This window comes from Aquarana catesbeiana, linkage group LG13 (genome assembly GCF_042186555.1).
Source record: "Aquarana catesbeiana isolate 2022-GZ linkage group LG13, ASM4218655v1, whole genome shotgun sequence".
Lineage (NCBI taxonomy): Eukaryota > Metazoa > Chordata > Amphibia > Anura > Ranidae > Aquarana > Aquarana catesbeiana.
Window position 1 is genome coordinate 19,409,775 of NC_133336.1, and position 23,606 is coordinate 19,433,380.

The following is a 23,606-nucleotide window of genomic DNA, read 5'->3' on the forward strand; positions in this document are numbered from 1 at the left end:
TGTCTCTTAAACAGAACTGTGGGGGAGAGAGAGGGTTGGGACCAGGACACCCTTAGGTAGATGCAATGTTAATTGGCAGACTCCGAGACTTCTATAGGCGGACAGCTGCTACAGGTGAAGGCCTCCAGCCAGACACCACTTCTGTATAGGTAGGACGCTGTCGCCTATGGCAACAGTCTTTTTATAAAAGTTACTAACTGTAATTGTATCCAACTATTTGCAACTCGAACAGTTCTCCGCTTACCCCACAATCACTCACTGTGGTTCTTCACTCAATGAGCTCCCAGTCTCTCTCGCTAGACTTCAGAGATCCACTAGCCACTGGATCCCCTGAGCACTTCCACTGTTGGCACTCAGTATCTTCCTCAAGCGTCTCCCTGGCTTGGCACTCACAGATACCACACCTCCCAACTTTTTGAGATGGGAACGAGGGACCCCTATCAGCAAAAGTATGTAGGCATAGGATACACCCATTGCCACGCCCCCTTAAAGGAAGAATTATACAAAAAATGATTAGTTAAAGCGGAGATCCAACTGTGAAATTTTTTTTTTTTTGGGATGAATATCTTCACATTTAAAAAGTTATTACTAGCACTCACATTTCCCTTTTTAAACGCTGCTCGATTGGCGATTTAATGAAGCAAGATCTCTTTTATTCCTTGTTCTTAAGTATTACCATCTTGCTTGTTGGCATGTGAAGCCCACAAGCACTATCTTCCGGGCTCTGGTGCAGCTGAGTGACCAGCATGCACCGCCCGTTTTTGCGCATGCGCTGTTTATACGGCTCGCAGCGACTTACACTTCTGACGTTGCCATCACAACGGGCGGCGGAAGTGCCCGCCCCGTTGTGATGGCAATGTAGATAAACTTAACAAAGAGAGAGAGAGAGAGAGCTATCTTCCCATTTTAAAAATGGCGCCCTTTTCCCACGTCATTTTCGGTATTCGAAGTAACGCGATTTTACCCCTCGGTGCTGCCCAGTGACTCCTGGGAAATGATGACAGACATCTCCCAGGAGCACTAGCGAGCACGGGCGCCGAGGGAAATTACGTCAGGTGCCAGGGAGAGGAAGAGGCAGATTACGAGGGACCCCTGAGCAACAGACATGAAAAGGCGAGTAAAAAAAAAAAAAAAAAAAAACCAAAAAAAAAAAAATAAATTTTTTTCCAAATGTTGTTAATTGTGTTTAATGCTGCTGAATAATGCAAACTTAATTTTATGAGTGGAACTCCGCTTTAAGAAGACAAGTCCCTTTTTTTTTTTTTTTTTTTTTTTTTTTTTACCATTAATATTTCTTTTTCCTTTATACTGAGTTTTGACATTTACAAATGCAGCAATTTAGAAATTGGATGAAAGGTTTAGCGCTGGAAAACACATTTTGGAAGATAAAAAGTGCATTTTATATACAACACTATAGATCAGAACAAAATGAGGGACAAATTAGGAGGAAAGAGAGACTTTGTTCCAAATCAGGGACAGTCCCTCGAAATCAGGGCCAATTGGGAGCTATGCAGATACACTTCAAGCGTCACCCCTGCGGACACCTTGGGTCCCCGGTTTGGCACTCACTGATGCTTCACAAGCGTCACCTCTGCTGTCCCGCTGGGTCCCTGACTTGGCACTTGCTGAAGTTTTCCCACTTCTTCACCGTCCCCGGTTGGCGAGAAGTCTGCTCTGGAACTGGCCTCGGCGTACTCGCGGTGGTCTCCGGTAACAAGGTGGATGGTCCCTTAGTGGCGACAGCTTCCCCTCTACCTCCGACCACAACTGGTTCCCTGGCCGGCAGAACTGTTACTTCTGGTTGGTCTACAAGCCCGCAGTCCCAACCCTGCCCTGCTCTCCTACTTCTGGATTGGCCCTCAGACAGCCTAGCAGCCAGATGTCCCCGGGATAGGCCTTAGGTTTATGGCCTAGCAGCCCAGGACAATACAACACACGTCCACCCAGACAGCCGTCCAGGTGGCACAGAACCCCGATCACCTGACCTCACCCAAATAAATAGGCTCTTCCAGCAAGCCAAGGGACCCAAGAAAATCCCTGCCCATACCCCATTCATCCATAATCTGTCCTTGCTTTGCCCTTGTCTTATCCAACGTCACCTAGTGACAGAAGAGAGAAGTGCAGCAATTCCAGAATTAGGGGGAAATCAATTGATCTCCTATAAATTGTCCATGGCAACTATCGCCTGGCAACTAAGTTTAATAGCAGCCCTGCTTAAACATCAGGGTGCTACATGAGCACCAATACTTTCGGTCAAGTACTCGTGGATACCGGGTACCGATACTTTACAGTGCGACTTGCATTAATACAATAAAAATAGGCGCAAAACGCACTGCAAAGGATCAAATGCGATTTGAACAGAAATGTAGTGCGATTCCTACCGGAATCGCATGCAAAATAATCTAAATAGGTGTCACGGTCCGCCGATGATAGAAAACCAGGGCCGCTGGGAGAAGAAGTTCCAGTACCCTGTAGGCATAGGGCAGAAGTGATGTCAGCTTGGGGGCGGACCGCCTATACATTGCCCCTGTGCCCTGTAAGCACCTCCAGCAGTGAGTTCTAACATTTTTTTAAACTGCCCGCTAGATGGCGCTTTAAACCCTTTATATATATATATATATATATATATATATATATATATATATATATATATATATATATATATATATACACACATATACACACACGAGAGGTGAAGGGTAATTGCACCGCATTCCTTCTTTGCAGTGCGATTTGGGCCCATTCATTTCCTATTGAATCACACCACAGTTTCGGTATCTGGAGCATTTGGGCGAGTACCGATACCCAAATGCTTGGTATCGGTGCATCCCTACTTGTTAGTGAGGCTTTGTCCGTGCAAAATGTTTCCATTTGCACAGTGTGACATCACTGAGAATGCAGCCTGTTTATTCACTAGAGACCAGTGATATCACTGAGAATCCAGCCTATCCATTCACTAGAGACCAGTGACCTCACTGAGAATGCAGCCTATCCATTCGCTAGAGACTGGTGACATCACTGAGAATGCAGCCTATCCATTCGCTAGAGACTGGTGACATCACTGAGAATGCAGCCTATCCATTCGCTAGAGACTGGTGACATCACTGAGAATGCAGCCTATCCATTCGCTAGAGACCAGTGAGCTCTAGGAATGTAGCATTTGGTTCAGTCATATAAAATGAATACTGAGGTGGAACTCAGAGGCTCCGTATAGGTAGATTTTGTCCCGGCACACTGATCCCGCTCGCACAAAGTGTTCCTTTAAGGCTGCTAAACACATTAGAGAGGGCTCACCTATAAGTGGGCGGGGAGGACTAGTATGTGAAATTAATTGAAAGGGAAATCGGTACGTTATTTTCCTGAGGTTTTTCCACAAATTAATGAATCATTACGGCAGACCGTTCCTTTCCCAGAGACCCCGGCGCTGAGAGCCAAGAATAATGTTTCATTAAGCCTGAACTGGCAGAACAATCCACACTGCGCTTTTCTGGCCCCGGGTCCCCGGCACGGCCCACGGAGAGGTCTTCTGATCGCCAGATGGAGCGGGAGAAGGGTTAAAAGACACATCTCTTTGGATTCCATATAACAAGAGAAAATGTTTTTTGTTTTTAATCTCGACAACCCTCCCAAAGACTCACGGGAACATTCTTTCATTGCCTCGGCGTGTTTTTTCATCATCGTCGTCTTCTTGAATACGTCAAAACAAAAATTTGAAATACTTTGTCTTTTTCTTGGCCTTGATGTTGATGAAGATTAATATAAAGTCTGCAAGCTATCAGACTGGGCAAATCAAAAGAAACTTGTTTATACCATGAATCACTGAAATAACATCTTTATATTTTCCAAAGAATTTAACTTATGTAGTCCCTAGAGAGTAAAGCCTATCCATTCACTAGAGAGCAATGACATCTCTGAGAATGCAGCCTATCCATTCATTAGAAAGCAATGACATCTCTGAAGATGCAGACTATCCATTCACTGGAGATCGGTGACATCCTTGAGAATGCAGCCTATCCATTCACTAGACTAGAGAATGGTGACATCACTGAGAATGCAGCCTATTCATTCGCTAGAGAATGGTGACATCACTGAGAATGCAGCCTATCCATTCACTAGAGACCGGTGACATCACTGAGAATGCAGCCTATCCATTCACTAGAGACCGGTGACATCACTGAGAATGCAGCCTATCCAATCACTAGAGAGCAGTGACATCACTGAGAATGCAGCCTATCCATTCACTAGAGAGCAGTGACATCACTGAGAATGCAGCCTATTCATTCACTAGAAAGCAGTGACATCACTGAGAATGCAGCCTATCCATTCACTAGAGAGCAGTGACATCACTGAGAATGCAGCCTATCCATTCACTAGAGAGCGGTGACATAATTGAGAATGCAGCCTATCCATTCACTAGAGAATGGTGACATCACTGAGAATGCAGCCTATCCCTTCACTAAAAAATGGTGACATCACTGAGAATGCAGCCTATCCATTCATTAGAAAGCGATGACATCTCTGAAGATGCAGACTATCCATTCACTAGAGAATGGTGACATCTCTGAAGATGCAGACTATCCATTCACTAGAGACCGGTGACATCACTGAGAATGCAGCCTATCCATTCGCTAGAGAATGGTGACATCACTGAGAATGCAGCCTATCCATTCGCTAGAGAATGGTGACATCACTGAGAATGCAGCCTGTCCACTACAAAGGGATGAATGACCTAATTTTATCAGCACTATAATGTGTGGGCTCATTGTATTTAAATGTAATCATTCAAGTTTGGTCCCATGTTACAGAGTCGGGGGTGGAAACCACCCACGCATCTCCTTTAATTTGGTTTGTCAACCAATCAATGAGCAGATCATCAGAGAAATTAATTTGTGGTGTTCTGAGGATCTTTTGAAGTCACTAAAACTGGTTTCTGTGTTTTTTTTTTTGCAGACTCGTGGCCCTATTCACACTCTCCCTCTGCCTCACAGATCCCGTACATGCTCAGGTAAGTTCCGAGCAATTTATAATCTTCAGAAAATAATTTTGTCCTCAAAATAAATAGTTAAAAATTGTTCAAATATCAGCCTCTGTTCCTGATTTTTTTTTCTGTAAAGCATTGCAAAGAACAATAATGATATGCATATCATAATATGCGGGGATAACCTCTCTCCTGTTTAGACTACAATAAAATTTTAGTCTGCCTGAGAATTGTCAGCGGTCTAATGAGGGGGGGGGGGGGGGGGTAAAAAATCCTTCAAAGATGGATGCATTTCCAGACTGCTTTAAAAAGGAAAGGATTAGCCAGCTGGAATTCTTTTTTCTTTTTTTTTATGTAATCTTTATTTTTATTTTATAAAGAACATATAAAACACATAATGTACAATTGGTCTTCTCACATAGCATTGTAGGCTGTGCATTTTAGACCTAAGAATCAGACGTTGTACAACCAAAAAGGGGGAAAAAGGACATGAAAACAGGGGGGCAAGGGAAGGGGGGGAGGAGAGTGGGGGATAAGGTTATCTCTACACCATTTCACATCATATAAAAGTCATAATGAGTTATAAAGAGTTTCCCGCCTCCGCGACCTCGGCCCGGACCCTTATCTTCTCTCAGCCCCCCACCTATGCACTGGGGGGCTAGATTCGGCCTCGAGGCCAGCGAAGACCCGGTAGGTGGGTCCCCCGGGAGGGGGGGCTACAAGCCTCCAACTAACCTCCAGCCAGCTGGAATTCTGATACTCCCCTGTATCACAGATCACATGATCACATGATCGCGGCACTGGAGGGAGCGTGAGGCAGCACTTTCCCCAGTAAATGTAGCTATCATTTCCTTTCTCCTTCAATCACTCTTTATTTGTGAATCCCTGGCTGTACAGGTCCTTGAAGTATTCATGTCGCTTGAAATTTTCCACATTTTGTCATGTTACAACCAAAAAACGTAAATGTATTTTATTGGGATTTTATGTGATAGACCAACACAAAGTGGCACATAATTGTGAAGTGGAAAGAAAATGATAAATGGTTTTCAAAATTTGTAACAAATAAATATGTGAAAAGTGTGGCGTGCATTTGTATGGCGCCCCCCCGGAGTCAATACTTTGTAGAACCTCCTTTCTCTGCAATTACAGCTGCAAGTCTTTTTGGGGATGTCTCTACCAGCTTTGCACATCTAGAGAGGGACATTTTTGCCCATTCTTCTTCTTTGTAAAATAGCTCAAGTTCTGTCAGATTGGATGGAGAACGTCTGTGAACAGCAATTTTCAAGTCTTACCACAGATTCTCAATTGGATTTAGGTCTGTTCTTTGACAGGGCCATTCCAACACATGAATATGCTTTGATCTAAACCATTCCATTGTAGCTCTGGCTGTATGTTTAGGGTCGTTGTCCTACTGGAAGGTGAACCTCCGCCCCAGTCTCAAGTCTTTTGCAGACTCTTAACAGGTTTTCTTCTAAGATTGTCCTGTATTTGGCTCCATCCATCTTCCCATCAACTCTGACCAGCTTCCCTTTCCCTGCTGAAGAAAAGCATCCCCACAACATGATGCTGCCACCACCATGTTTCACAGTGTGTTCAGGGTGATGTGCAGTGTTAGTTTTCCACCACACATAGCAATTTACTTTTAGTACAAAAAAGTTCAATTTTGGTCTCATCTGACCAGAGCACCTTCTTCCACATGTTTGCTGTGTCCTCCAAATGGCTTCTCACAAACTGCAAATGGGACGACTTATGGTTTTCTTTCAACAATGTCTTTCTTCTTGCCACCCTTCCATAAAGGCCAGATTTGTGGAGGGCAGGACTAATAGTTGTCCTGTGGACAGATTCTCCCACCTGAGCTGTGGATCTCTGCAGCTCCTCCAGAGTTACCATGGGCCTCTTGGCTGCTTCTCTGATTAATGCTCTCCTTGCCCGGCCTGTCAGTTTAGGTGGACGGCCATGTCTTGGTAGGTTTGTAGTTGTGCCATACTCTTTCCGTTTTCGGATGATGGATTGAACAGTGCTCTGCGAGGTGTTCAAAGCTTGGGATATTTGTATTATAACCTAATCCTGCTTTATACTTCTCCACAACTTTATCCCTGACCTGTCTGGTGTGTTCCTTGGCCTTCATGATGCTGTTTGTTCACAAAGGTTCTCTAACAAACCTTTTGAGGGCTTCACAGAACAGCTGTATTTATACTGAGATTAAATTACACGCAGGTCGGCTCTATTTACTTATTAAGTGACTTCTGAAGGCAACTGGTTCCGCTAGATTTTAGTTAGGGGTATCAGAGTAAAGGGGGCTGAATACAAATGCACCCCCCCCCCCCCGCACACTTTTCACATATTTATTTGTAAAAAATTTTGAAAACCTTTTATCATTTTTCTTCCACTTCACAATTATGTGCCACTTTGTGTAGGTCTATCACATAAAATCCCAATAAAATAATTTTCAGTTTTTTGGTTGTAACATGACAAAATGTGAAGAAAATTTCAAGGGGTATGAATACTTTTTCAAGGAACTGTGTGTTTAATATTTTAGTACAGCTCCGCTCCAAAAAATAAGTTGGTTTTGCATTTATCCATTGATAATAGAATGCAAACCAGGGAGTGCAGGATTTGGGGTAGGGAAGTATCTGGAGTCGGTAATGACTCTGCAAGCGATTGCATTGCAAATGAATATAGCAGATACGCCAAATAATAAAAGCAGATGTATTATGATGAAATGCGGAGAGATGGATATTTTACCAGTCGCAGAGGGAACCCCTGCAGGTCATACTAATAATACACATTGAAAACTGCTAACTGCAAATTGCAGGCACCAGGGAAGGCCTCCACATTATTATTATTATTATTATTATACAGGATTTATATAGCGCCAGCAGTTTACAAATGCATACTTACCGACAGTGTGTTCCCCAATCCTCACCCACAATTCCATTTCATCCACCCACTTTACGATCCCCACTTTGTGAGCTGGTCCTGCCCAGACCCCTCCTCTAAATATGCAGGGACCGCCCATTATGGACACTTTACAGGTTGGTCTTGCGCAGACACCGCCGCTAAAAACGCGGGGACTGCCCATTTGTGACCCGATCCCTACAAGTAACTCAAATAAGGTTGATGCTGTGATCCCAAGACAGCTCTGGATACAGCATCAGGGGACAGAATGCCAAGATGTGAGACTATCCCAGCAAATCCAGGACCGTAGGCATCTATATAAGTGGTTCAGCCCCCAAAAGCAGTGGTCCCCAACCTTTCAAGACCTCACGGACTACTAACTTCACAATTTTGAATCCCGCGGACCACTAACATGAATTTTACATGCCTTGTACACACAGTGCTCTGGCTCTCTGCCCCCCTCCCCCTGGATCAAACTGCTGCCTTATACACACACAATGCTCTGGGCCCTCTGCCCCCCTCTTCCTGGACACTGCTGCCTTATACACACAATGTTCCGGCTCTCTGCCCCACTCATCTGGATCACACGGCTGCCTTATACACACACACTGCTCTGGGCCCTCTGCCCCCTCCCCCTGGATCACACTGCTGCCTTATACACACAATGCTCCAACTCTGTCCCCTTCCCCTTGATCACACTGCTGCCTTATACACAGAATGTTCCGGATCTCTGCCCCCTCCCCCTGGATCACACGGCTGCCTTATACACACACACACACTGCTCTGGGCCCTCTGCCCCCCTCCCCCTGGATCACACTGCTGCCTTATACACACAATGCTCGGACTCTGTCCCCTGCCCCTCGATCACACTGCTGCCTTATACACACAATGCTCGGACTCTGTCCCCTGCCCCTCGATCACACTGCTGCCATATACACACAATGCTCTGACTCTCTGCCCCCCCCCCCCCACATCACACTGCTGCCTTACAGGGACTTATCATTGGATCTCACCTCCTTATCCAGCCATGTGTGCGAGCTCTGTACTCCCTCCCACAGTCTGTGATCAGTGCCGCCATTGGAAGTCCCCTCCTTCTTCACCTTCTGCTCTCTGAACTACTCCCGGCGCCTCCCTCTGTGTTCACAGGAGCCGGAACTACAGAGGAGGCATCAGGTATCAATGCGTGCTGACAGTATTGACTGTCAGCGCGCATTGAGAACACTGGAAACAACATTGGGCAGTATAAATCCACCTCAATGTTGATTTGCAGCAGAAACCTGGTGACCACCAAAAATTTTCTCGTGGACCATCAGTAGTCCACAGACCACTGGTTGGCGACCACTGCTCAAAAGCATTTATTGGTCGGTTAAAGGGTCTTTAAAGTAGATATACAGTGGGGCAAAAAAGTATTTAGTCAGCCACCAATTGTGCAAGTTCTCCCACTTAAAAAGATGAGAGAGGCCTGTAATTGTCATCATAGGTATACCTCAACTATGAGAGACAAAATGTGGTAACAAATCCAGACAATCACATTGTCTGATTTTTGAAAGAATTTATTTGCAAATTATGGTGGAAAATAAGTATTTGGTCTCCTACAAACAAGCAAGATTTCTGGCTCTCACAGACCTGTATCTTCTTTAAGAGGCTCCTCTGTCCTCCACTCATTACCTGTATTAATGGCACCTGTTTGAACTTGTTATCAGTATAAAAGACATCTGTCCACAACCTCAAACAGTCAAACTCCACTATGGTGAAGACCAAAGAGCTGTCGAAGGACACCAGAAACAAAATTGTAGACCTGCACCAGGCTGGGAAGACTGAATCTGCAATAGGCAAGCAGCTTGGTGTGAAGAAATCAACTGTGGGAGCAATAATTAGAAAATGGAAGATATACGAGACCACTGATGATCTCCCTTGATCTGGGGCTCCACGCAAGATCTCACCCCGTGGGGTCAAAATGATCACAAGAACGGTGAGCAAAAATCCCAGAACCACACGGGGGGGACCTAGTGAATGACCTGCAGAGAGCTGGGACCAACGTAACAAAGGCTTCCAGCAGTAACACACTACGCTGCCAGGGACTCAGATCCTGCAGTGCCAGACGTGTCCCCCTGCTTAAGCCAGCACATGTCCGGCCTGTCTGAGGTTTGCCAGCGAGCATTTGGACGATCCAGAAGAGGATTGGGAGAATGTCATATGGTCAGATGAAACCAAAGTAGAACTGTTTGGTAGAAACACAACTCGTCGTGTTTGGAGGAGAGAGAATGCCGAGTTGCAACCGAAGAACACCATACCTACTGTGAAGCATGGGGGTGGCAACGTCATGCTTTGGGGCTGTTTCTCTGCAAAGGGAACAGGACGACTGATCCATGTACATGAAAGAATGAATGGGGCCATGTATCGTGAGATTTTGAGTGCAAACCTCCTCCCATCAGCAAGGGCATTGAAAATGAATTGTGGTTGGGTCTTTCAGCATGACAATGATCCCAAACACACCGCCCGGGCAACGAAGGAGTGGCTTTGTAAGAAGCATTTCAAGGTCCCGGAGTGGCCTAGCCAGTCTCCAGATCTCAACCCCATAGAAAACCTTTGGAAGGAGTTGAAAGTCTGTGTTGCCCAGCGACAGCCCAAAAACATCACTGCTCTAGAGGAGATCTGCATGGAGGAATGGGCCAACATACCAGCAACAGTGTGTGACAACCTTGTGAAGACTTACAGAAAACATTTGACCTCTGTCATTGCCAACAAAGGATATATAACAAAGTATTGAGATGAACTTTTGATATTGACAAAATACTTATTTTCCACCATAATTTGCAAATAAATTCTTTCAAAAATCAGACTCTGTGATTGTCAGGATTTGTTTCCACATTTTGTCTCTCATAGTTGAGGTATACCTATGATGACAATTACAGGCCTCTCTCATCTTTTTAAGTGGGAGAACTTGCACAATTGGTGGCTGACTAAATACTTTTTTGCCCCACTGTAAACCCTAACTGAATAGCATTTAGTTTGCTAAAGTACTGTACTGTGAGAAACTGTGTTCCTGCAAAGCAGGGACTAAATCCTTCTCTTCCCTTAGTAAAAGCAGCACACATAGTAAACACAAATACTGGCTAGGCACAAAGTTAACCTTTTGATCACCCTAGATGTTTATAACCCCTTCCCTGCCAGTGTCATTAGTACAGTGACAGTGCATATTTTTAGCACCAATCACTGTATTAGTGTCACTGGTTCCCGCAAAGTGTCAAAAGTGTCACTTATGCAGCGTACACACGGTCGTACTTTTCGACTGGACTGGTCCGACGGACGCCGATGGACCAAATCCGGCAGACAATCCGATCGTGTGTGGGCTTCACCAGGCCTTCAGCGGACTTTTCCAGTCGCAAATCTGACGGACTTTAGATCTGGAACATGCTTCAAATCTTTACGTTGTAACTCCGCCGGACCCAGAAATCCGCTCGTCTGTATGCTAGTCCGACGGACAAAAACCGACGCTAGCTATTGGCTACTGGCTATCAACTTCCTTATTTTAGTCCGGTGTACGTCATCACGTACGAATCCGTCGGACTTTGGTGTGATTGTGTGTAGGCAACTCCGTTCGTTAAAAAGTCCGTTGGAAGTCCGTCGAAAGTCTGTCGGACCAGTCCAGTCGAAAAATACGTCCGTGTGTACGCGGCATTGGTGTCCGATTGTCCGCCACAATATTGCAGTCCTGCTATAAGTCACTGATCGCTGCCATTACTAGTAGAAAAATAAATAAAAATTCCAGTATATATCCCTTATTTTGTAGACGCTATAACATTCGCATTATACGTTTATTGGCATTTCTGTTTACCAAAAACATGTAGCAGAATACATAATGGCCTAAATTCATGAAGAAATTTTGATTTTTTTTTTGGATATGTTTTATAACAGAAAGTAAAAAATATTGTTGTGGGGTTTTTTTCGAAATTGTCACTCTTTTTTTGTTTTTAGCGCAAAAAATTTAAAAACCACAGAGGCGATCAAATACCACCAAAAGAAAGCTCTATTTGTGGGGAAAAAATTGCACCAATTTTATTTGGGTACAGCATCGCATGACCGCGCAATTGTCAGTTAAAGTAACGCAGTGCCGTATCGCAAAAAATGGCCTGGTCATGAATAATTGTTACAGATTAAAAAAAAAAAAAAAAGACTGAAAATGACTTTGGAAATGAACGTTTGATCGTTCAAGTCATTGTTTGCAGGCCACTTGTAGTTTTCCACCCTCTGCTAGATAAATGGATCCGCACACAGGGGAGGTCACTGCTGGAGCTCTGCAAAATGCACATTTTGGTCTGTGATTATCTGAGCAGCGAGTATCCGATGACAAATCCCTAACCGCCGCGCGCTGCGGCCAAGGAGCACAGCTGGCCGAGCAGAGATTCTGTTGGTCGGCTGACTGGTTGTTCTGGGAAAGACGTCCTGACACTGGAATGCTGCAGACAAGGACTGGAGTTTTCTAAAAGATTGTGTTTTGTTTTTTGTTACTAACTAATATAGCGCCAACATCTGCCACAGCGCTGTTCATAGTGAGCACATGCTGTGGCTATAAGAAGCAACATTGTAACTCATGCAAATTCTTTAAATAATAGGAATATGTGCCCAGTTCAAGTGTTACAGTGGAGATCAGAATTGAGAGATGCTGGAGGTAAATGAGACTTGGCAGAATCTGTGATGGGAGGAGTCAGGGAAACCAGATGGTCTAAATGGTGTTTTGTCCAATTTCCTATTTATTATATTTATTGTGTATGTGTAAGCATCTGCCATTTATACAGTATCTCTCAAAAGTGAGTACACCCCTCACATTTTTGTAAATATTTTCTTCTATCTTTTCATGTGACAACACTGAAGAAATGACACTTTGCTACAATGTAAAGTAGTGAGTGTACAGCTTGTATAACAGTGTAAATTTGCTGTCCCCTCAAAATAACTCAACACACAGCCATTAATGTCTAAACCGCTGGCAACAAAAGTGAGTACACCCCTAAGTCAAAATGTCCTATTTGGGCCCAATTAGCCATTTTCCCTCTCCGGTGTCATGTGACTCGTTAGTGTTACAAAGTCTCAGGTGTGTTAAATTTGGTGTTATCGCTCTCACTCTCTCATACTGGTCACTGGAGGTTCAACATGGCACCTCAAGGCAAAGAACTCTCTGAGGATCTGAAAAAAAGAATTGTTGCTCTACATAAAGATGGCCTAGGCTATAAGAAGATTGCTAAGACCCTGAAACTGAACTGCAGCACGGTGACCAAGACCATACAGCGGTTTAACAGGACAGGTTCCACTCAGAACAGGCCTCGCCATGGTTGACCAAAGAAGTTGAGGTCACGTGCTCAGCGTCATATCCAGAAGTTGTCTTTGGGAAATATACGTATGAGTGCTGCCAGCATTGCTGCAGAGGTTGAAGGGGTGGGGGGTCGGCCTGTCAGTGCTCAGACCATACGCCGCACACTGCATCAAATTGGTCTGCATGGCTGTCATCCCAGAAGGAAGCCTCTTCTAAAGATGATGCACAAGAAAGCCCACAAACAGTTTGCTAAAGACAACCAGACTAAGGACATGGATTACTGGAACCATGTCCTGTGGTCTGATGAGACCAAGATAAACGTATTTGGTTCAGATGGTGACAAGCGTGTGTGGCAGCAACCAGGTGAGGAGTACAAAGACAAGTGTGTCTTGTCTACAGTCAAGCATGGTGGTGGGAGTGTCATGGTCTGGGGCTGCATGAGTGCTGCCGGCACTGGGGAGCTACAGATCATTGAGGGAACCATGAATGCCAACATGTACTGTGAAATACAGAAGCAGAGCATGATCCCCTCCCTTTGGAGACTGGGCCGCAACGACCCCAAACACACCTCCAAGACGACCACTGCCTTGCTAAAGAAGCGGAGGGTAAAGGTGATGGACTGGCCAAGCATGTCTCCAGACCTAAACCCTATTGAGCATCTGTGGGACATCCTCAAACAGAAGGTGGAGGAGCGCAAGGTCTCTAACATCCACCAGCTCTGTGATGTCATCATGGAGGAGGGGGAGAGGACTCCAGTGACAACCTGTAAAGCTCTGGTGAACTCCATGCCCAAGAGCGTTAAGGCAGTGCTGGAAAATAATGGTGGCCACACAAAATATTGACACTTTGGGCCCAATTTGGACATTTTCACTTAGGGGTGTACTCACTTTTGTTGCCAGCGGTTTAGACATTAATGGCTGTGTGTTGAGTTATTTTGAGGGGACAGCAAATTTACACTGTTATACAAGCTGTACACTCACTACTTTACATTGTAGCAAAGTGTCATTTCTTCAGTGTTGTCACATGAAAAGATAGAATAAAATATTTACAAAAATGTGAGGGGCGTACTCACTTCTGTGAGATACTGTATACAGACTGACAATGGAACTCAAATGTCCTCTAATATCTATATATTTTATCCCTAAGGGCTCGTGCACATGTGCTTTAGTCTCTGAAGAGCGATCTGTATTTCGATTGCTCTACAGAGAGCATTTGACCGGCAGCGAGTCGGCATTATATCACCTCCTCACCTGCTTTAACCCGTCAAACCCTACACTTTAAAGTGGTAGTAAACCCACATTTTCATCTGTTACCTACAGGTAAGGCTTACCTGTAGGTACTGTAAATATCTCCTAAAGTTGCACTGTTTAGGAGATATTCAGAGTGCATGCATACTGTGCCGGACCTTCAGAGCCCGTGCTGTAAACAGCGGCTCTTGCACGCATATGAGGGAGTGACATCATTGTGCCCCCGGCCACTCATGTAGCTGGAGCCTGCAAAACCAGAAGGAAGACCGCGTGAAGATGAAAGCCTTCTCAGCAGTGACAGCCCGCAGCTCACCACAATACTCTGTGGGGGGGCAGTTGGGGTTGGGTTGGTCGGCGGTGTGTGGTGGATTGGTGGAGGTTGGATGGATGGAGCACTGTAGGAGAGGAGAGGCTAGGTGGCCCACAGTGACATGCCTGGCTCACAGCTGCCCAAAGCCTACGACAATGCTCTGTGAGGAGGAGGGTTGGTCGGCGGCACGTGTTGGGGATGGATTGAGGCTGGATGGATGTGGTAGTGTTAATTAACCCCTTCGTGCTGCATGATAGGGGTTATTATTGCAGAAATGGATGCCAATCCACTGGATTATTATTGCACAAACTAGCACCAATTCTGGTGGGGGGCCACTTTAGAATTCTCTTGCCTATAGGCTCCTGAGATGTAAATCCGGCCCCGAACGCTCACCCATGTTAGGGCCATTGCTTTGCCTCCAGGATCTTTCCCCAAGTTTGGGCAACGACAGCCAAGCACACAGCAACAGTCACTCTTCTGGTTCAATAAACAGTCTAGGCCTGGGGTTGCCTTTTTCCAATTTAATGCTGGGTAGGAAGTAGGAAACTGTCAGCAAGTAGGCCCCCCAGGTTAGCAAATCAGTAAGCTTGATGACCTCAAGTAGAACTTTAGCTGGGCTGCCCAGAAGGTCAGCAGCCATTCAGGCTTGGAACTTCTCCACCTGGACAAGACTCTGCTGCCCCAGACCTCAGACTATTTATGCACACCCCTAGCCACCTACTGGGCTTCATTGCTCAGGGATTGGCTGAGACCACATAAATATTCAAGCTGTGGGTCTGCCCCTTCCCTCCCACTACATTCTAGAATACACTAGGAGGCAGGGGGAAGCAGATGAAACCTAGAACAGGCCAAAATAATCACACACTGTTCCACCGGTTACAGGGGAGACAAAAATAACTACATTTACCTAGCCTATCCGAGACATGTGCAGAATGAAAAAATTGTTTTGTTTTGTTTCAATTTGTTGTTTACTAAATTTGTTTAGTTAAATTCATTTAATTTGTTTTCCTAATTTGTTTCCTTTAATCAAATTCGAATCAATTTGGAATTTGAATTCCATTTGAAACTGAATTTATTCTTTTTGAAATTCAAATTTTGGAAGATGGTGTTATTCTTTCTATTCTAGTCTTTTATTCTCTATTCTTTCTTTTCTATTATATTCTATTCTTTTCTATTCAAATGTATTCTATTCCAATTTTGGAAGATGGTTAGATTGTTGTATTCTTTCTATTACATTCTATAGTTTTTTTATGTTCTATTCTTTTCTTTTCTATTCTGTTCAAATTTCTTCTATTTGAATTAAAATTTCTTCTATTCGAAATTCAAAATTTCAGACAATGGTTATATTCAGTTTTACTCTATTGATTTGTTTTTTTCTATTCTAATCTATTCTATTTGAATTTTGGGAAGTGGTTAAATTCTGTTCTATTATTTTCTATTGTTTTTTTTTTCTATTCTATTTCTATCCTATCCTATCCTATTCAAATGTATTCTATTCGAATTTTGGAAGCAGGCTATATTTTTTTTATTCTATTCTACAGTTCTTTTTCTATTCTATTCTTTTTTTATTGTATTCAAAGTTATTCTACTTGAAATTTGAATTTCAGAAGATGGTTATATTCCATTCTATGGTTTTGTCATTCTATTCTATTGTATTCCTTTATTTTCTACTATATTTTATTCAGTTTTACGCTATTCTTTTCTATTCTTTTATTTTCTATTCTTTTATTTTCTATTCTAAACCTTTATTTTCTATTCTACTTTATTATCTTTCGAAATTTGAATTCTATTGGAAAACTATTTGAATTTGGTCTGAAATTTAGTTTTGTTATTTCGGATTTATTTAAATTACTTACTATTGCAATTCGGAAATTCAGATGTATCTGATGTTTAACGAAAAGTTTGCAGAATTTCGATTCAGAACGAAACAAACTGCACATGTCTAGCCTCCTCACTAACCTACCTAGGAAGGTGCTACAAATATATAAACACCTATAAAATGTGCTTCTGTGTATTGGAAGGATTTCTAAAATTGTTCATTGAGTTGCTGATGCGTAAAGCCTGCAAACTGCACACACAGCTTCATAATCCTTCCAACACGTTTCCTGGGAGAGGTTGGCAATGGCACCCTACACATTTCTCTCTCTAAAGTTCCCCATTAACTACTTACCGACTAGCCGCTGTCATTATACTGCGGAAGGTCGGCTTGTTCCCAAAAACTCGCCATAGCTTTGTCGGTCCGTGTTACAGCTATAGTAGGCGCAATTGCCCGCTGCACGGCGGGGGAGCTGATGCGCATGGCCTGCGCCTGCGAAGTCCGCCGGCCACCCGTGATCACTCCACAGCAAAAACGGGGCTCTGTCAATGTAAATGGATAAATCCCCGTTCTGTCAGGGGAGCAGAGAGAGATCTGCTGATCCTAGTGAGCAGGAACAGCGATCTCTCTCCTCCAATCAGTCCCCTTCCCCCCACAGTTAGAATCACCTCCCAGGGAACACATTAAAACCCCTCGATCACCCCCTAGTGTTAACCCCTTCCCTGCCAGTGTCATTTATACAGTAATCAGTGCATTTTTATAGCACTGATCGCTGTATAAATGTCACTGGTCCCAAAAAAAGTGTAAGAAATCTGTCCTCTGCAATGTCGCAGTCCCGCTAAAAATCTCTGATCACCGCTATTACTAATAAAAAAAAAAAAAAAAAAAAAAAAGGAATAACAAAAATGCCATAAATATATCCACTATTTTGTAGACGCTATAACTTTTGCGCAAACCAGTCAATATATGCTTATTGCAATTTTTTTTTACCAAAAATATGTAGATGAATACATATTATTCTAAGCTGATGAAGAATTTTTTTGTTTTGTTTTTTTCAGGTAATTTATTTTAGCAAAAAGTAAAAAAAATAAAATAAATAAAATTATATATTATATATTTTTTTTGTTTATAGCGCATAAATTAAAAACCGCAGAGGTGATCAAATACCACCAAAAGAAAGCAACGTCGCACGACTGCACAATTGTCAGTTAAAGCGACGCAGTGCCGTATCGCAAAAAATGGCCCGGTTCATTAAGGGGGAAAATCTTCCAGTCCTTAAGTGGTTAATCACATTCATATTTGTTTTGAGGAAGCAACTTCATAAAAGATTGTAGATCCTCTTTAGATAAAGAAGGACGTCTGATGCTTGACAAGTGCATGGATATTTGTCAGAAGAATTATTTCAGGACATAAGAATGTAACCGAACATAAAAATAAAAATCCAAGTCCGTTCCCTCGGTATATAATAATCTTTTATTATTTCTTTATAGGAACAGTGCTCAAATGGCTTCCAGATAGACAGAGCGACCGGGGAATGTTTAGGTAAGAGAATCTGTTAAAGTTCTGGCAATTTATGAAGATATTGTTATTGTTAACTTTATTAACAGCTGAAATATCAAAGTGGACCTGTCATTAAAATTCACATCTACTTACCCAATTACATTCAACTTTTAGTTAAAGTGGGGTTCCACCCAGGGGGTCCATTAAAAAAAAAAAAAATTAAAAGTCAGCAGCTACAAAGACTGCAGCTGCTGACTTTTAATTGGACACTTACCTGTCCCTGGGTCCAGCGATGCAGGGGATCGAATCCCCCTCCCCCTCCGCTCGTCGGCGCCAGCATTTCAACTGTGGGCTCCGGGCTGTGGCTTCACAGCCTGGCACCCACTGCGCATGCGCGAGCGGCGCCGCGCGCCGTGATTGGCCGCTCAATCACCTGGGACCTGTAATGGGTCCCAGATGATTGACAGGAGGGAGAGAACAGAGCGGAGCCCTTCCTGTGCCGAGGCGGAAGTGATGTCACCAGCCCAGGCAAAGGAAGAGGCAGACTACGAGGGACCACCTAGCAACAGGCATTTAGAGGTAAGTAAAAAAAAAAAAAAAATATCCAAATTTTTTTTGGTTTTTTTGTTTTTGAATTTTTCAGGTATGTTTGTTTTTTTGGGTGGAACCCCACTTTAAAGCCAAACTCTGGGCACAAAAACCTTTATGTATGTTTCTTAACTCCTTGGCCTTGAGCGGCCACATATTGGCGCGCATTAGTGCAAACAGCGCTGTGCTGAGAGCACGTGCCCTGCGAGCTCCCGGCACAGTTAATGGCAGCAGACGTAAAACTCCAGATGTGCTGCTTGCGATCGGAAGATTTCCGCGACAGCCAATCACAGCGGTCACATGACCTTAAGCCCTGCCTCCAGGCATGTAAAACCCCTTAGGGGGCCAACAGGTGCCGGTGTTCTATCAATTTGTGCTCTCCGTCGAAAAGTGCCCACGCATGTGCAGAACGGAAGGGCACTCCAGCTGATTCTCCGATCAGCTGGCGGGATGTCACCACAGCGCATGCGCACATCGTAGGGGGCTTTTTTTCGATAGGAGATACCAATTGACAGGCACAATTGAAAGCTATGCAAAGAGCGGAGGGAAACCGTAGTTGTCAGATTGAGCCTCGCTGTTGAAGGGCAGGTTTTGTCTGTGTTGCAATCCGCCCTTAGACGCAGGCAAAACTCGCCGTTAAACACACCAAACCCGCCGTGCAACACAGACAAAACCGGACCTTGAGCACACTAAACCCGCGCCGTAACAGCGAGGCACAATATGACAAAAACTTGTCCCTCCGCTGTTTGCATAGCATTCAATTGTGCCCTTCAAATGGTCTCTCCCATCGAAAAAAAGCCTCCTACGATGGGTGCATGCTCTACGGTGACGTCACACCAGCTGATCGGTAAATCAACTGAAGTGCCCTTCCATTCTGCACATGCGTGGGCACTTTTCAACGGAGGGCACAAATCAACAGGCTTCAAGGGGTTAATAACCACAAAGGATTTCACTTTGTGTGCACCAAATGCCTTTGCAAACCAAGATATTTGCTTGTAATAGTAACAGTGACTAAGGATGAGCTCAAGATCCAGACCGAACTTTGGCTGTTCAGGCATTTGTACCAACACTGGATTGTTGGCCCATTTGTCAGGAGCCGAATATCATATATAGTGTCTGTATTTCTACTGCTGCTTCCTATGACAGCTTCCTAGGTGTCAATGGTTGCTAAGGAAGCGGTGGGTGCTGGCACCTACTGCATTCCTCACCACCAGTGACAACACCCGGTCCTATTTATTTACTGGCTGGGAATCCCTGACCAAGTGCACAAAGGGGAGAGGATAATATGACATTGCTGACCAAATATAGACATAGGACCATATTTGGTCAATGACGTCACCCAGGAGATTCCATCCCTGGGAGATATTCAGTGCTAGTCAGTGACGAGACCAACGTGTCCATCGGTAAGCAGGATTTTTTTTTCTTTTGGAGGTTTTCATGCACCCCCCACGTTGAGAGAATGTGACCTGGTATGCTTTAGGAGAGGGGAATGCATACTGCCCCTTCCCAAAACCAGACTCAAAGCTCAAGTTTTAATCTGATGCTTCTCTATGCAATGCAGGCAGATCATGGCTGATTGGAGGGGCCGGCAGGGTGCTGTTCATACCTTCCTGAAAACATCACAGCACCCAGCCTCAGTACTCCTCTCAAGGGCCATCAGTCCTGATGCAACATGGTTGAAACAACTAATATCCAAAGATTGAAAGTGGCTGGCAGCTTCTAATGCACATAGTGAGACGCTCACAGTGTGCAGTGAAATCAAAGTAAGCCGTTTCAGTAGAGGAGAGGAGCCAGTACAACTGTGCAAGACTGAAGGGAAGGTCGGAGGTCAGTTTTAATTAATTATTCTGATTGCCCTAATGAACGCTAACTGGTTGCTGCAGGTTCCACATCAGTTCCTTTATTGCGCATAGAGAAAACAATGCCTTTTGTTCATTTGAATGGAGTTGTTAAACTGTATCCAACTCTGAATTGATTGCGATATTCTGAAATGTGACACTCCCTGAGCCTGTTCCCAGGCGGATATCGGGCTGCCAAAACTCTGCCAGCTTTTATGTGAATGTTTCACTTCATTGTTCTGTGTTATCAGGACAATACACCGCTGTGTTTTTTTTTCTTTTTGCCGTTTCTTGAAAATATAAGAAATTTCTGTAAGGTTTACTCCTATGTCAGGTCCCTTCAGAGCTTTGAGACTTTCGAGACTCTTCCCTGAGCTGAGTACCAAGGCAGAACATACAAGTCCTATGGTGCCCAGCAGAAGAGCCGGGGGCCCAGAGGGAGATTCTTTAACCTGTTAAAAAAGCCATATGTGCTGACAGGTCTGCCCTCTGGTGGTCACAGCAGTACCACTTCATGGGGTGTGATGGGTGAGGTCTGGCCCAGGCTCTGAAGATACATCTTTACACCTTGCTATAAGAGGTCAACCAGGAGATGGGAAGGCCTTCTCTAAGCTGGCCATACACTATACCAGAGCCTACAAATGTTTCAGTACTTTTCAGTATTTGTGGGCCAAAAAATCAGTTGTATAAATCATTGAATACAATTTAAATTTAATGAATACATTATAATTGGAACTTTGTTTTTAATCAGCATGAAATGATTCAGAACAGAGAAAGAGCTTCCCTTACATCTCGGTTCTCATCATTGTCCCCCCTTACATCAGTCCTTGTCATAGTTCCCCCCTACATAAGAGTAACCTTCAGGAACCCCCTTACCTGAGGGTCTACAGAGTCCCCCCTTAAATGAGAGTCCCCATCAGCATTGTTCCTTACTTGAGAGTATCCATCAGATTCCACCGTTACATGAAGGTCCTCACCAGGGTCCGCCCTCACGTCGGGGTCCTCACCAGGGTCCGCCCTCACGTCGGGGTCCTCACCAGGGTCCGCTCTCACGTCGGGGTCCTCACCAGGGTCCGCCCTCACGTCGGGGCCCTCACGTCGGGGTCCTCACCAGGGTCCGCCCTCACGTCGGGGTCCTCACCAGGGTCCGCCCTCACGTCGGGGTCCTCACCAGGGTCCGCTCTCACGTCGGGGTCCTCACCAGGGTCCGCCCTCACGTCGGGGCCCTCACGTCGGGGTCCTCACCAGGGTCCGCCCTCACGTCGGGGTCCTCACCAGGGTCCGCCCTCACGTCGGGGTCCTCACCAGGGTCCGCCCTCACGTCGGGGTCCTTCACCAGGGTCCGCCCTCACGTCGGGGTCCTTCACCAGGGTCCGCCCTCACGTCGGGGTCCTTCACCAGGGTCCACCCTCAAGTCGGGGTCCTTCACCAGAGTCCTCCCTCACGTCGGGGTCCTCACCAGAGTCCTCCCTCATGTCGGGGTCTTCACCATAGTCTGCCCTCACGTCGGGGTCTTCACCATAGTCTGCCCTCACGTCGGGGTCCTCACCAAAGTCCTCCCTCACGTCGGGGTCTTCACCATAGTCTGCCCTCACGTCGGGGTCTTCACCATAGTCTGCCCTCACGTCGGGGTCCTTACCAGAGTCCTCCCTCACGTCGGGGTCCTTACCAGAGTCCTCCCTCACGTCGGGGTCCTTACCAGAGTCCTCCCTCACGTCGGGGTCCTTACCAGAGTCCTCCCTCACGTCGGGGTCCTCACCAGAGTCCTCCCTCACGTCGGGGTCCTCACCAGAGTCCTCCCTCACGTCGGGGTCCTCACCAGAGTCCTCCCTCACGTCGGGGTCCTCACCAGAGTCCGCCCTCACGTCGGGGTCCTCACCAGAGTCCGCCCTCACGTCGGGGTTCTCACCAGTCTGCCCTTGTCCTGTATGTCGGGTGAAATTCTCGGTATCTGTTCTTATTCTGTATGTATGCACAGTAACTCTTCTCTTGTCCTGTATGCTGGGTTTAATTCTCGGTATCTCTTCTGATTCTCTATGTATGTACTTTGCACAGTACCACTTCTCTTGTTCCATAAACCTGTATTTTTCCCATTTATAGACATAGATGAATGCCGGATCATCGCCGATGCTTGCCGCGAAAACATGGTCTGTGTCAATCAGAACGGCGGTTATCTCTGCATCCCCCGGTCCAGCACATACAGAGCACCGTACCGCACCCCTTACCTCCCCGCTGTCTCGCCGCTTGCTCCTCCTCTCTCTGCTCCCAACTTCCCGTCACCAGCCCGACCAATCATATGTCGCTTCGGCTACCAGATGGATGCAAACAGCCAATGTGTCGGTAAGATACTCTTATTATTACCATGGATTTCGGGTAAAGGATAGAAGTCTACCTGTCACACATGCGCATAACCTGCCATTCTCGGTGTATTGGATGTGGCTGCAAGGGATTGCAGAGATCTGGGATAAAGTCAATTTAGTGATCTTTCTGACTCAAAGTGATAATAAACCCACAACAGTAAAATCAGTCTGTATATGCAGTAAAGCATGCTTGTTATACTCACTGTGGATCCTAAGGGGTTAGTCCTCTGTATTGTGTAAAAAGGCTGTTTGATCCTGTCTTCTCTGATCCTCCCCTTCTTCCACTGTCCCCAATACATCTCCTGGTAGAACAGAGGATAGGGGATAAGCTGTACATGCTCAGTTTGGTGTGTAATTATTTTTTTTTCTTGGGAGGGTGCATGTGATCGGCGCAGGGCCAATCTGCACTGTTCAGAGGGTTAGGGGTCATGCACCCTCATAGGACAGTCAGAGGAGAAGAAAACTCCTCCTACAAGCTTTAACCAGACAGTGATACAAGTCGCAAGACCGCTATCTACTGCTGATGAGAAAAGGTATTGAGCAGTTTATATTTACTAAAATACAGTGGAACCTTGGATTACAAGCATAATCTGTTCCAAGAGAATGCTTGTAATCCAAAGCACTTGCATATCAAAGCGAGTTTCCCAATAGAAGTCAATGGAAACAAAGATAATTTGTTCCGCTTTGACGTCTATTGCATGCAATACCCCATGTGGCCAGAGGTGGGGGGCGCCGGAGAGCCCCGGAAATACTAGGGGAC

General features: G+C 45.1%; 1 protein-coding gene across 1 annotated transcript in view; it reads left to right on the plus strand.

The window, feature by feature from the left end:
- The window catches only part of FBLN5 (fibulin 5), a gene marked incomplete at its 3' end in the record, with an annotated part of 80,772 nt that overhangs the window by 12,628 nt on the left and 44,538 nt on the right, over positions 1–23,606 (plus strand). The window contains 3 exon segments of the mRNA XM_073609686.1: positions 4,951–5,005; positions 18,051–18,102; positions 22,587–22,826. Coding sequence (XP_073465787.1) covers positions 4,951–5,005; positions 18,051–18,102; positions 22,587–22,826 — 347 coding nt within the window.